This window comes from Natrix helvetica (assembly GCF_964273705.1).
Source record: "Natrix helvetica genome assembly, chromosome: 8".
NCBI classification, from domain to species: domain Eukaryota; kingdom Metazoa; phylum Chordata; class Lepidosauria; order Squamata; family Natricidae; genus Natrix; species Natrix helvetica.
In genome coordinates, this window is record NC_138559.1 from 15,214,875 (window position 1) to 15,228,356 (window position 13,482).

At 39.9% G+C, this 13,482-nt stretch overlaps 1 protein-coding gene across 3 annotated transcripts in view; it reads right to left on the reverse strand.

Moving 5' to 3' along the window:
- UNC5D (unc-5 netrin receptor D) overlaps positions 1-13,482 on the reverse strand; it is a 440,995-nt gene that overhangs the window by 18,466 nt on the left and 409,047 nt on the right. For all 3 annotated transcript variants that reach the window (XM_081960671.1, XM_081960672.1, XM_081960670.1), the window contains exons 12-15: positions 12,066-12,293; positions 8,832-8,981; positions 4,350-4,514; positions 2,160-2,338 (exon numbers count right to left, since the gene is read on the reverse strand). In XM_081960671.1, the coding sequence (XP_081816797.1) occupies positions 2,160-2,338; positions 4,350-4,514; positions 8,832-8,981; positions 12,066-12,293 (722 nt within the window). The remainder of the gene's footprint in view (positions 1-2,159; positions 2,339-4,349; positions 4,515-8,831; positions 8,982-12,065; positions 12,294-13,482) is intronic.

The following is a 13,482-nucleotide window of genomic DNA, read 5'->3' on the forward strand; positions in this document are numbered from 1 at the left end:
ACAAGGCATTAGATTAAGGCAAGTGCACTAAAAACAGGAAGTAACTTCAACTCAATTGAAATAGGAACATTTTAAGAGAGAACCTAAGCATTTCGTCAAGGAGCCTAAGTGGTCTGATGGAACGTAATGTCTGTTAAAATAAAATAAAAGTAAACAAAGCAAAATAAAATAAAATGCCAGTGATAAAGCTAGTATATCTGCAACCTAGGGATTGTAAGCATGTGATTCTGTTGCTGCTGAATGCTAGCCTTGAATTCCTGAAAGATGGAACATTTGTAGAAACCCAATAGGAAACCCAATTCATCAGAACAAAAGGATTGCAAATTCTACACTTACGATTTCTGAGATAACAACAGTGTTACAGCCTTCAATACTCTAGTCTGAACTGCAGAGTGAAATGAAAATTATAGAGAATAACAGAGTTGGAAGGGACCTTGGAAGTCTTCTAGTCCTGCTCAGGCAGGAAACCATACTATTTCAGACAAATGGTTGTCCAATTTCTTCTTAAAAACTTACAGTGTTGAAGCACTCACAACTTCATTCCACTGATTAATGGATCTAACTGTCAGGAAATGTCTCCTTAATTCTAGGTTGCTGCTCTCGGTGATTAGTTTCTATCAATTGCTTCTTGTCCTTCAGATGCTTTGGAGAACAGGTTGACCTCCTGTTCTTTGTGGCTGCTATGTTAACGCTGTTATCATGTCGTCCCCAATCCTTCTCTTTTCAGTAAGCTAGACATACCCAATTCCTGCAACCATTAAGTAGTCCTCAACTTAGAACCACAATTGAGCTCAAAGTATCCCTTGATAAGTTAGTTTTTGTGCTACTTTCATCCCTCAAAGAAGGGATTTGAGAACCTTGAAGAAAAGTCAACATGGGAATCAAAATCATGCAATGCGTTTAAAAAATGAGTGGGACTTTCATTGGAAGCTCATGGCCACCATACTGATTTTTTTTTACCTCCTTCCTTTAGAACAGAGGTGGGGAACTATGGCCCTTTTATAATAATAATAGTAATAATAGCCTTTATTGTCATTGTACATCATGTATACAACAAAATTGTATACTGCTGCAATCCATAACAAAAAATACAGGACAATACAGTTCCCAATTTATACAAGTAATTGGGGAAAGAAAAAATTAGTCATACATTTCCATGTGTACGTGGAGTGATTATGATTGTGTTTAGGAGTCTGACAGTCAATGGGTTGAAGCTGTTTTTAAACCTGTTTCTCCAACTGGCTGTCTTCTGCCAAGTGGTAAAAGTGAAAAGAGACACTGGCCAGGGTGTGAATCATCCCTAAGTATCTTCCTTACTCTGCTGAAACAGCAAGACTCGGAGATGTCATCCAGTGGTGTCAGAGGGCAACCAATGGTTTCTTGTGCCGAGTTGATCACTCTCTGTAGTGCTTTCCTGTCCGCAGCTGTTAAACCAGCATACCATACTGTTATACAGTATGTGAGGACACTTGCTATTGCAGACCGATAGAAAGAAGTCATCAGTCATTGTTCCACCGCAGGACTCTAAAGAAAAGAAGTCTCCTTTGAGCCTTACTAACCACCAGGGACATGTTGTTTTTCCAGGTGAGATCTTGAATAATGAGCACTCCCAAGAATTGAAAAGAGGAAACCCTCTTCTCATGCCTCCCCCCAATATACAGTGGGGCAGGTTCCTCTCTGTGCTTCTGGAAATTCAGCACCATCTCCTTTGTCTTCTAGTATTTAGATGTAGGTTGTATTTTGAACACCATGTGGATACCTTCTGGACTTCTTTCCTGTATGCTGATACAGTTATAAGTCTCAGCACTGTTGTGTCATCTGCAAACTTTATTATGATGTTGGATAGATTCAAACATATGCTGTCATGTGTATACATCAAGTACAGGTAGGGGCTGAACATACAGCTCTGAGGGGAGCTTGTGCTGAGTTTCAGGGTGGAAGATGTCAAGGACCCAACCCTTACTGTTTGTGGACAGTCCATCAGGAAGTCTTTGACCCAGACACAAATGAGGGGACCTGAACCAGCCATGCTGGCTGAGAAATTCTGGTAGTTGAAGTCCACAAATCATTAAGGGACCATAGTTCCCCACCTCTGATTTAGAACATTCCTCACTACTTTAACTGTTATTTGATGGTCTTTCACAATTGCTTTGGCTTACCTGTTGATACTATTTTTTTGTGCTAACATCTGCCAGTCTTTGCCTTTGGCACTGGGAGTGTCAAAAGTTGCACATATTCTTTGCCTGATAGAGTAAGGTATCTTAAAGGCTTGTGGGCCCATCTGAACAGGAAAGTTGATGTCATCATGTGAAAAAAAAGTGATAGTTTCTCTTTCATTCTGCATGGAAAAAATAATAAGAGGTTAAAGCGGGCGCTTCTCTTTCCCAAGCCAACTTGTTTAATTCACCAGAATCAATTCTGTAAACAAATTGTTGTTTGTGTAAAGCAGAAATGGACATCTGGGGCTTTTTAGATGTTGATCAATATAAGCTGATCTATTTATGATTCTGCAAATATTCTATTTGATTCCCAAGTGATCAAATGGAACCGTCCTTTCAAAGTGAATTACAGAATTGATTTTCTGGCCAAACCCACTCCCTCTTACCCAAATTATCACCCCAAATCAAATCAACTTGTTGAATCAATCTGGCAAGTGGAATCAGATCAAGAACAATCCTGACATTCCTGCCAGCTAGCAGAGTCAGTTTTGAGAGAAGCTAAAAATGGCACTTTAGCAAATTCTGAAGGACTGCTGGTCACTCTTTCCTGGATGTAAAGAAACACGCAGCAGCATCTCATTAAGCAGTGAACATAGAACATCATCTTATTTCTGAAGACTGTTAGGGGAAAATGTGACATTGCACTGCACTGAGGCTTGTGGGTACTTTGCATGACTAGCTGTTAAATTTCAGTGTCACGCAAACAGATGCAAGTACAAACTTCCCAGTCTTTGCAATGAAAACAGTCCCACTCTTATTTTTACTGTGGGGAAAAGAGTGAATTTGGTTGACTTACCATATTTTTGAGAGAGAGAAAAACACCAAATGCCAACTCTTGCTGCATTTAATTGAGTACTCTTGACTTTTACTAGATTTTTTTTTTACCCATATCTTGACTTGAAAGGATTGGCTATGGAATTTTCTTCAAGCAAAAACAGATCTGCTTGCACAGATCTATGGTCTTCTTTTTCAAGAGGATGTGATTTAAAGCCTTTTTTATATGTCTCTAGTTCATTACTTGCCTATTTCCTAAGGTTGTTTTTTTTTTGTCATTTTCCCGTGCAATACCCAAGACCGTAAGTTACATGGGTAACAAACTACCTGCCTCCCCACTTCTATATTTTCCCCCCATATCACTTTCTCCATATTTTCTGGATCAGGATATTGCTCTTCATCTGCAATGTCTTGGTGCTAGTGTATGCTAAATATTTCATGGGGATGTTTCTGCAAGTCTTTTCATGTAACATTTATGGCTCATCTCAAAAAACAGCAATGCAAAGCAATAGGAAAGCTGCAAGTACATCATATTTCCAGATTGTTTTAAATTAAATATGCAACAGATTTGATACTCTGCTCCTTGAAGATAAGCTTCTGCTACCTGCTTTATCAAACAAACAAACCAATAAAATGCACTAACAGTGATAGATGGTGATGCACTCAAGAAGGACTGAGCTTGTTTCCCTCCGTATATTTCCGAATTAACTTTGTCTTGTATTTATGTTTTGAAAATAAGAATTAAAACAGGGCTGCCATCTCTGGGCTGCAAAAATTCAGAGAACCACTAGATATCAGAAAACAAATATAGTAAATTTTAATACTTGGCTACTACTGTATCTAGTGTCCTTCTGGATATTTACAACCTAGACATGATGGTCCTTGATTTTAAAAAATCATTTGTAATATCAACATTCTTTTTTCAATGGACAGTGCATCACATTTTGCAATAAAGCTTTCTTTTGCCTGTCTATCTGGTAAAATACTGTTCACTCCCAGAAAGCAAATTAATCTGATTATGATAAAAATTCAGCATATTTATAGAATGTCTCCTTCTCTTGCTTATCTGAGCATTTAATTCCACAAACAGCCAAAGATTGGTTAACTTCTCTTTAGGTGCATTGGGGAATAGAATTGTATATTTCTTGATTAGCAATTCATATTCTTCTTTTACCTAAGCCTGTTTGCTCATCTGTCTGATTAATTAGTTTATCACTCAATTTAGTCCTTCCTTGTTAACAACTTTCCAAGAATCACACAGTACTTCATTCATATTAATGATAAATTTATTTCAGAGATGCCTGCACGTTGTGGTAACAAATGAGGATAGATATGACCAGGGAAGGAAGGACTTGCCTCTAGAATTGATGTCTGAATCTGTAGGATCTGTTCATGGCCTTTGACTTGTCTGACACAGATTTTGCATGAGAGTTGTGTGGTGGCAGGAGTGTAGCGCTCCAGGGAAAAGGCACAGTGAAGTGGTTGCTTGTTGTTGCACCACACACGAGAAAAAGGAACTTCCTAGAAAAGAAGAGGCAGGATGGAAGTGGCTTGCAAATTGATTAACCAAAAGATTAATGTAGAATAGAAGAGAAAGAACTGGAGAAGATAACAAAATGCAAAGGCATGCAAATAGAAATAAAACAACCGTGGCAAAAGAAACCAAAGGTAATACCAATAATAATAAGCATCTTTGGTGCAATCCCAAAACAATTAGAGCACCACTTGAACTCCATTGGCATTGACAAATTCATTACCAATCAATTGCAAATACAGCTTAACTTGGAACAACTTATATTCGGCAACAGTGCCTCTAAAACCATCAATCATCAGCATCTGCCTATCCCAGGTCATTGGGAAGGACTTGATAGATGGATAAAAATGCCAAACACATATGAACATCTGGCTGACTGGGCAACAAACCATAATGATAAGTGCTAAAAAAGAGGCTTTGCAATAAATTTTTGCTTTGAAGGAATAAGAGGTCAACTGTGCATAAGGATGGCTAGGCGAGGCAAGGTATTAGGAAGCAACCATATTTTAAGTGAATTGTGGGTTTTGAATCTTTAAACTATAATACAGTTGGCAGTTTAAGAGCGTTGCTCTGCACTCTTTTACCAAACAGCTGCTGTTATTGATCTTGAAAAAAACCCTAATTTGTAGACATAAGGCAGTAACCAGTTGACAAGCATGAATGACGAGAAAGGAAGCTGAGGAAACGCTTCTCAATCTGTCCTCTTTATCTTGTCTTTTCCCAGATACTCTATACTAAGGATGACCAACCTTGGCAACTTTGCCAAGATTTGCCAAGGCTGGCTGGGGAATTCTGAGAATTGAAGTTCATGGGTCTTAAAGTTGCCAAGGTTGGACATCTCTCAATTTATTTTGCTGCTTTTTGCCAAGGAAGATAGATCCCTTTTCCAATGAACAACTGGGATAAAGCTGCTTATTATATCTCTCCCCCCCCCCTGTAAGCCATGTGGACACATTCTTTGAATCAATGAAGAAATTGGCCATTTTTTTTCACAGCATGCCAGGTTTCCATGTTAAACTTGGTAGAGGCAGGAAGATAGAAAAGTCATGACTGGCACATTAAATTACATAGGCACCAAATAACGAATAATGGAAATATTGTAAAAGAAGGCTTCTATAATAAAGATCCCAGGTTTTTGGTTCTGCATTAGCTTCAGGTGCTAATCTATCCATTTTGAATCAATATCATCATCATCATCATCATCAATCAATCCACGACAATGAAAAGCTCTTCACTGAACATTATGGACATAATCTACCAAACTAAATCAGCGTGGGTTGGTAGAGAGATGGCTTTCAACTTTCCAGTTTATTCCGGGAGAGTCATACAGATGACTTTTGTATTTCAGGGAGAAAAGATTTTCAACTCCTAGTCCTATGATAGCAAACCTATGGCACACTTGCCACAGGTGGTATGCAATGTATCTCATTGCCCAGCATGCATGCCTCCCACTGGCCAGCTGGTTTTTGGGTTTACCCTGCAGGCAGGAGATGCATGCACAAACCTTTCTCCTCACTTTTTGCAGCCAGTGCCTTCCAAGATCTCCGAAGTTCCCCCTCCCCCAGCACTGTTTTGAGTTGTGAGGATTTTCCCCCCTCTCAGTGCTGTTTTGAGAAGGGAGGCTTCTCAAACAGCGCTAACAGGGGGGGAAAGCCTCCCGTCCCAAAACAGCACTGACAGGAGGAAAAGCCTGCCTTTTCCCACTCTCAGTGCTGTTTTGCGAAGGGAGGATTTCCCCCTCAGAGAAGCCCCCCTTCTCAACACAGCACTGAGAGGGGGAAAAGGGAGGATTTCCCCCCTCTCAGCGCTGTTTTGGGATGGGAGGCTTTTCCCCCCTCCCCAGCGCTGTTTTGGGATGGGAGGCCAAAAGAGGGGAAGATGTTGCGCGCGCATCTGTGGGGCGGGTGCGAGGGGTTGGGCACATAAGCGTGTGGGGTGAGGGGAGCACGGGGGGGGTGCCACACGCGGATGTGCAGGAGGTTGGGTCGCATGGGAGAGGCATTGCATTATGGGTGTGCATGCTTTCGGCACCTGAGGGAAAAAAGTCATCGCTGTCCTAGTCCAGCCCCTTACCTACTACGCCACATTCGCTCCTACGCAACCTCAGGACCTGAATGTCTATGGAGACTCTCAGTCATCCAGTTCATAGTTGCCTGAAAGGTGCTTTTTCAAAAGGCAATTGGACTATGTTTTTCCTTGAAGAAGAAGATGTTTCATTTCTCATCCAAGAAGCTTCATCAGTTCTGACTGGATGGTGGGGAGGATGGAAGGATGAGTTCTGACAGGATGAGGAGGGGGATGGAAGGATCATGTTCCTTTGCTGTCATCTAGTTGTTAGCACTCTCTCTGAGAGCTGTTGAGGCCATTTGGGGGTTTATCTGTGCACTCAGAGTCATCTGAATCAGAATGAAAATGTGTGTAGAATCCTCTTTGAACTGCTAAAAGGACTGCATTATAAAGAGGAGATAGGTGGTGTCGTATTCCCCCCCCCTCTGTTGTGGGAGGGCTGTTCAATTCTAAGATGTATAGCCTCTTTTACCTCTCTTTCAAACCAAAGGTCTTCTCCATCCAGAATGTGGAAATTAACCAAAGTGGGGAAGAAATGACTTGTATCACGAAGTTGTGAGGAAAAATACCGTGCAGAAAGAGTGAGTTTCTTTGAGTCTCATGCACCTTTCAAGTCAAACTGCCCTATGCTAAGCTAAAATCAACCCAATCAATCTTCCTCCGGCATGATAGAGGAAGTCTCTGGAATTGTAAATAAAACAAAACATCAACAAAGCAATTGTAGCATATACAGCAAAAGGAAGCAAACAAAAGAGTTTCCTTCCAAACCACTGGTTCATTAAAAAACACCCTTTCCAGCAAAGACACACAATCGCTCTTAAGCATTACATTTAGAACCTGTTTCAGTAAATAAGAGCAAAATACTGATTGTGATAAAGAAACACTGTAAATTGTGATTAAAACAACAAAATAGACACAACACTATAAAGTGGAAGTGTAGTTAGTTTGCTCTTTAAAAACTTTCTCTTTTTTTGAAGATGGGAGAAAAAGAAGAGAAAGGGAAGTTGAGTTGCTAAAGCTGCATATTATGCTGTAGAAAGAAAATATATAATAGAAGTTATGGATAATGCTCAGTTAGGTAAAATCTTCCAGATTATTTTCTATAAATGAGTTTCATTTCTGTTTTAATTTGGGCTGTCTTGCACTGTCCTAAGATAAACCCCAAAACCAGGTTGTTAATGACTTGTTCTAATATAGTTAAAAGTTACAATCTACTGTTTGCAAAGTTAACATTATTATTTTACAGTAGCATTTCAATTTTTTAAAATAATTAATACCTTAGTACCTCAGTGTCAAATCTCTTACAGCTTAATTATTATGTTTTATTTTTGTTCTTTTAATGATAGAAAATTAAAAGCTACCTCAAGCCAAACTAGACTTGAATGCAGAATGCCATTATTAGAACAAGTCAGGAGGTTGTTTACCGAAACTTCAATGATTTTTTTTTCAACTTCTTAATCTATTTTACAGCCAAGTGGTACAGTGGCCTAGAGGTGAAGATGCTTGCCTCCCACTCAGAAAGTTGAGAGTTCAATCCTAGGCAGCAGCAGATGTTTCTCTATCAGGGTGCAAAAAGAAAACATCTGCTGTGAACTTCTCATAGGCATCAGGAAAGGTCTCTGGCCAATAAGCGCTCAGCTCCATCCAGTCATCCCCAACCTGAAGCAAGGATTACTTGCTATCTATTTTACAGCTCCCAGGTGCACTAACCAATTATTAACTATAACTGATCTAGCTTAGCTTTTCAAGATCAGCCAAGATTACATCATCTGTTGGTTTATATGATAATATTTGACAAAAAAAAAAATTTATCAATTGAATGCCCAAATCTCTACTTCTACTGAACTAGAAATTAATCATAAATATTTTATTTATTCCAAATATTCTTATTGTAGACTGCCCAATATGCTAATCAATATGTTCCAAAACTATGTTTGCCAAATCTTTCATAAATTTATAATGTTTGTTGGACGTTTTGGAAATGGGTGAGGTAAAAAGTACAGTATCTGTTTCATTGTTTCAAAGTGTTAGATTTTTCTAAAAGATAATAATAGCATCCTGGAAATGTGGCTTGTCCATAGACAACCAACATATTAAACCATACATTTAATCCAAAAGTCTGTGCATTAAAAGAAGCAATGAACCTCACAAAGATATATGCATTGAAGGCTTGAAATTGCTTGGCTATTAAAAATGGAAAATATACGCATCACATACATATTAGTCTATGCAAATACCTGACATGCTGTGAATGGTTTAATTCTCCAGAGAAAAGGGGGAATATCAAGAACAGAAATCTGAAGGCTGAAGGTATTCCCTTTGAAATGCAGCAGTTTTGGTTCTTCCAGCAATTGTCCTCCCTGGTGTCTTTCACCTGAAATCACGTCCTGCAACAGTGGAGAATAGAAAACAAATACATTGTAGGCTAAATGTTGAAAAATTTCCCTCCATGCTGAAGATGATGGGATGAGAACTAGAATCTTGCTAAGGCATTATTCTAAAAGAAAAGCTCCCACGGATCAATCCAACTATCCATGTCCTGCGAGAGAGAGAGAGAGAGAGAGAGAGAGAGAGAGAGAGAGAGAGAGAGAGAGAGAGAGAGAGAGAGAGAGAGAGAGAGAGAGAGAGAAGAGAGAGAGAGAGAGGGGAGGGAGGGGAGAGAGAGGGAGGGAGGGAGGGAGAGGGGGGAGGGAGGGCGGGAAGGAGGGAGGGAGGGAAGGAGGGAGGGAGAGAGAGGGGGGAGGGAGGGAAGGAGGGAGGGAGAGAGAGAGAGAGGGAGAGAGAGAGGGAAGGGAGGGAGGGAAAAAGGGAGGGAGGTAGAGAGAGAGAGAGGGAGGGAGGGAGGGAGGGAGAGAGAGGAGAGAGAGAGGGAGGGAGGGAGGGAAGGAGGGAGGGAGAGAGAGAGAGTGAGAGAGAGGGAGGGAGGGAAGGAGGGGGGAGGGAGGGAGGAGGGAGGGAGGAGAGGAGAGAGAGAGAGGAGAGGGAGATGTTTCTGATATGCTATTGCTTTCCCCCCCAAATTATATCTTTTTCAGTTGTCCTGTACAGTTTTTGCATGGTTCCCATCTCAAAGTAGCAGGAAACTAAATCACAAAAGTTTCAGAACTTCAGTTTCAGAGGATGCAAGAAAAGAGGCTTTGTGGCTTTAAAGAAGGGAACCTCAATTAAACTCTCCACGGCCATCTTGCCACAGACAATTTGCTGCAGCCAATTCACCTTGGCCAACTCACCGTGGGAGAGCTTGTCATGGCCAACTCAGTGGTGGACAATTTGCTGGAGGTATACACGAATATTGAAGAAATAGTCAAATAGGATGATTAAAGAAAGGATGCCAAAGGGAGGACAAAATAAAAATGTGAATGACAAAAATTAAAATAATTTGAAATTGAATTGTGGGATTATCCCGCAGCCAGTTCTTCCGTGATAAGTGATCCTGCAGTGAGTTAGCTGTGGCGATTTGGCCACAGTGAATTGATCATGGCAAGTTGGCTGAAGCAAGTTGTCCCTCTGCAAAGAACAAAAGAGAGTATGACTACCCAGTCTATCTGACCCAGGAGATTAATTCATCCAGATCAGAACTTTAGCCTCTGCTTTTAATAAATCAATGATTAAACCAGATTGCATACACTATTGTATGGATATAATTTCTTAACTTTGTGAGATCTTTTGACGTTTGATTCTTCAGTGCATTGTCTTTCCTGGATAAGAAAGCTACTGGAGGTAGACTATGTAATGTTTGCCCTCTGCAACTTGTGAATGTTTCTAAGGACTTTGCCATTTGGGAACCAGAGAATGTCTGCTTGGTTCTTCTTTCTTTTCAAGCTTGCAAATTTTACGGATCCTATTGTTTAACGGTTTCTTTATTTTGTGCACGAATCATTCCGAGCACTTGGCATCCAAATGCCTTGTCGAATACTCAGCGCTCCTGATCAAATACAGAAGAGCTGTAAGGAAGAGCTTGGGAAAAAACCCACCAGAATTAAAATATGAAAACCGTGCACTGGACTGCATCATCTTTGCTTGGCTAGAACGACATCTGTCTCTAAATCTCACCATTTACCCAGGGAAAAAAAAGATGTTTCATGCTGGGAGAAATGCCCCAAGCTGCACATCATGTTCAGTTATGTGGAACTTTCTGTAATCCTTCCGCTTTTTTATGAAAAAAAGTGTGTGTGTGTGGGGGGGGGGGGAAATCTAGCAGGCTATCTTTTATGGCATATAACCAGGTGTAAAGGACACACTTAACATATTGCATCAAACTTCTTTTGTTCTGAATAAGCCACCTGAGGTTTCAGGCAGACTTTGAGAATAAAAGAGCCAGCTTTATAGAGTTTTTGGCATCCCCAATCTTTATTATCTGACCCGCACCTTTAGTTTACTTTTGTTTAAGAGGGCAAAGTTACATTTAATTATTGCTTGTAGTTGGCCCTTACAATTGGGTTTGTCTTGACAGGATATTTAAACCTTCTCTGCACTCTATAATACCTGCACAACTCCTCTCCCTTTCCCCTGTATCTCTGGGCATAGAACAGAAGTGCAAGCAATTTTTTTATAGTTATTTGTTTATTATTTAAATTTGTTATGGCCACCCAACTCCAGTGGATTCAGGATGGAGTATATCCTCCTTCCCCCAAAAAATGCATTAAACCAGACCTGTGCTTTTTACAGCCCCCTCACCCCCCGACTATATCTGTCTCTTTGGTTGTTTCTGTCCAGCCCATGTAAGGTCAACTGGAAATTAGAAATCAATACAATACAATACAATACAATACAATACAATACAATACAATACAATAGTAGAGTTGGAAGGGACCTTGGAGGTCTTCTAGCCCAACCCCCTGCCTAGGCAGGAAACCCTATACCGTTTCAGACAAATAGCTATCCAACATCTTCTTAAAGACTTCCAGTGTTGGGGCATTCACAACTTCTGGAGGCAATTTCTGTTCCACTGATTAATTGTTCTAACAGTCAGGAATTTCTCCTCAGCTTTAAGTTGCTTCTCTCCTTGATTAGTTTCCACCCATTGCTTCTTGTTCTACCCTCAGGTGCCTTGGAGAATAGTTTGACTCCCTCTTCTTTGTGGCAACCCCTGAGATATTGGAACACTGCTATCATGTCTCCCCTAGTCCTTCTTTCTCTTAAGCTAAACATACAAATCAAATGTAAATAAACATGCTGCAAGGGGCAGGGGAAAAAACTGATTCAGGTCTGGCTCTGTGCAGTCATCCTGTGCTCCTTCAGTCAGGTGCCAGAGAGGATGAAGAGAGAAAATGCGTTTCTGTGCCTGCATTCGTCCCTCACCTGGAGCAGCCTGAGGAATTGAGGTGATGGAATTTGAGGACATCAAATTAGTTTACATTGGTTTGGCCATCCATATTAATCCCAGTTTCTTATGTGACCCTCTGGAAAAATTAATTGCCCACCCTTGCATTAAACATCTGAGAAGACCAAGAATGGTTTGGCCAACTTACCTGAAATGCACAGGGGGTGTTGTCAACACAGTACACTCTTAGACTGTAATCCAAAGAGTTGCAGGACATACAGCCAAAGACAGCTACTTTCAGTTCTTTAACAGAACAATCAGACAGGGGCTCCCCAATGAGAGCATAAGTTCCAAAGGAGTCCAAAAGGATATGACAAGCATATGGGTCCAAGAGGCAGTAACAAGAAGTGGTTTCTTCCTCTACAGACATCACTTCCTGGATATGTCATTAACATTAAACACAGAAAGAAGAAAAGCAAAAGTGATTTGGGGGAGAATGAATTACATTGAAAAAGTTTCCATACAAATTCTATTATTGACTTTGCAGTGGCTTTAATGAGCTTGGAACAGACTTACTATATACACTACAGGTAGACTATTTTTTTGGGGGGGCAGGGCTCTCCCCAAAAAAGTATTTGCAGGTGATGAACTGCACTTGGTTGTGTTAGAGTTTCTCTCTTTTCTCCAAGTTGGAAGAATGTGGTCTCTATTTAGTTTTAAACTACATCAAGCTAATTCTAGTATTTAATAATAATAATAATAATAATAATAATAATAATAATAATAATAATAATAATAATAATAATAATAATAATAATAATAATAATAATAATAACAACAACAACAACAACAACAACAACAACTTTAATTTATAGACCGCACCCTTTCCTAAACAGGACTCGGGGCGGTGTACAGTCATATTAAAACAATGTAATTACAAAAATATAGATATACATGGATAGATATACATGGATAAACGGAGGAGGTAAGATATGCACTGTACAATGTCAGGCATGAAGGATCAGGATCACACACAAGTTCTAGTTCATCAAATGTATTGCTCAAGTCTGTACATAAGAATTTAGACAACTAAAGTTCAATACTAAATTGGCACCAGATAAAGATCAATAGAATTCAGGGGGGGGGGGGTCAGACTTGAACCATTTGTGACAATACAATGGCTTTAGGCTGATTCTAGCCTCACTTAACTCGGTACCCCACAGCTCTGCCTGCTCTTTTCCTATCTCTATATTTCTGTTTCTGTAACACATCGGGTGAATAGAAGGTTTATCAAGGGCAATTGTGATTAGAAAAATCTTTAGGATCCTCAAATGGGAAGTTGGGGACTGTGTGAATCCTCTGCTCACCAAATGTTCATATGTGTTAATGAAAATACTGATAAATAAATCCACAAGACATAAAATAAGTGTTTACTTTGAAGACTGTTTAGTCATTAGAGCAAACAATTCTAGGGTTATACTGTATTTGGAAATGGAAACCACAAACTAGTTTCTTTCTTTCTTTCTTTCTTTCTTTCTTTCTTTCTTTCTTTCTTTCTTTCTTTCTTTCTTTCTTTCTTTCTTTCTTTCTCTCTCTCTCTCTCTCTCTCTCTCTCTCCTTCCTTC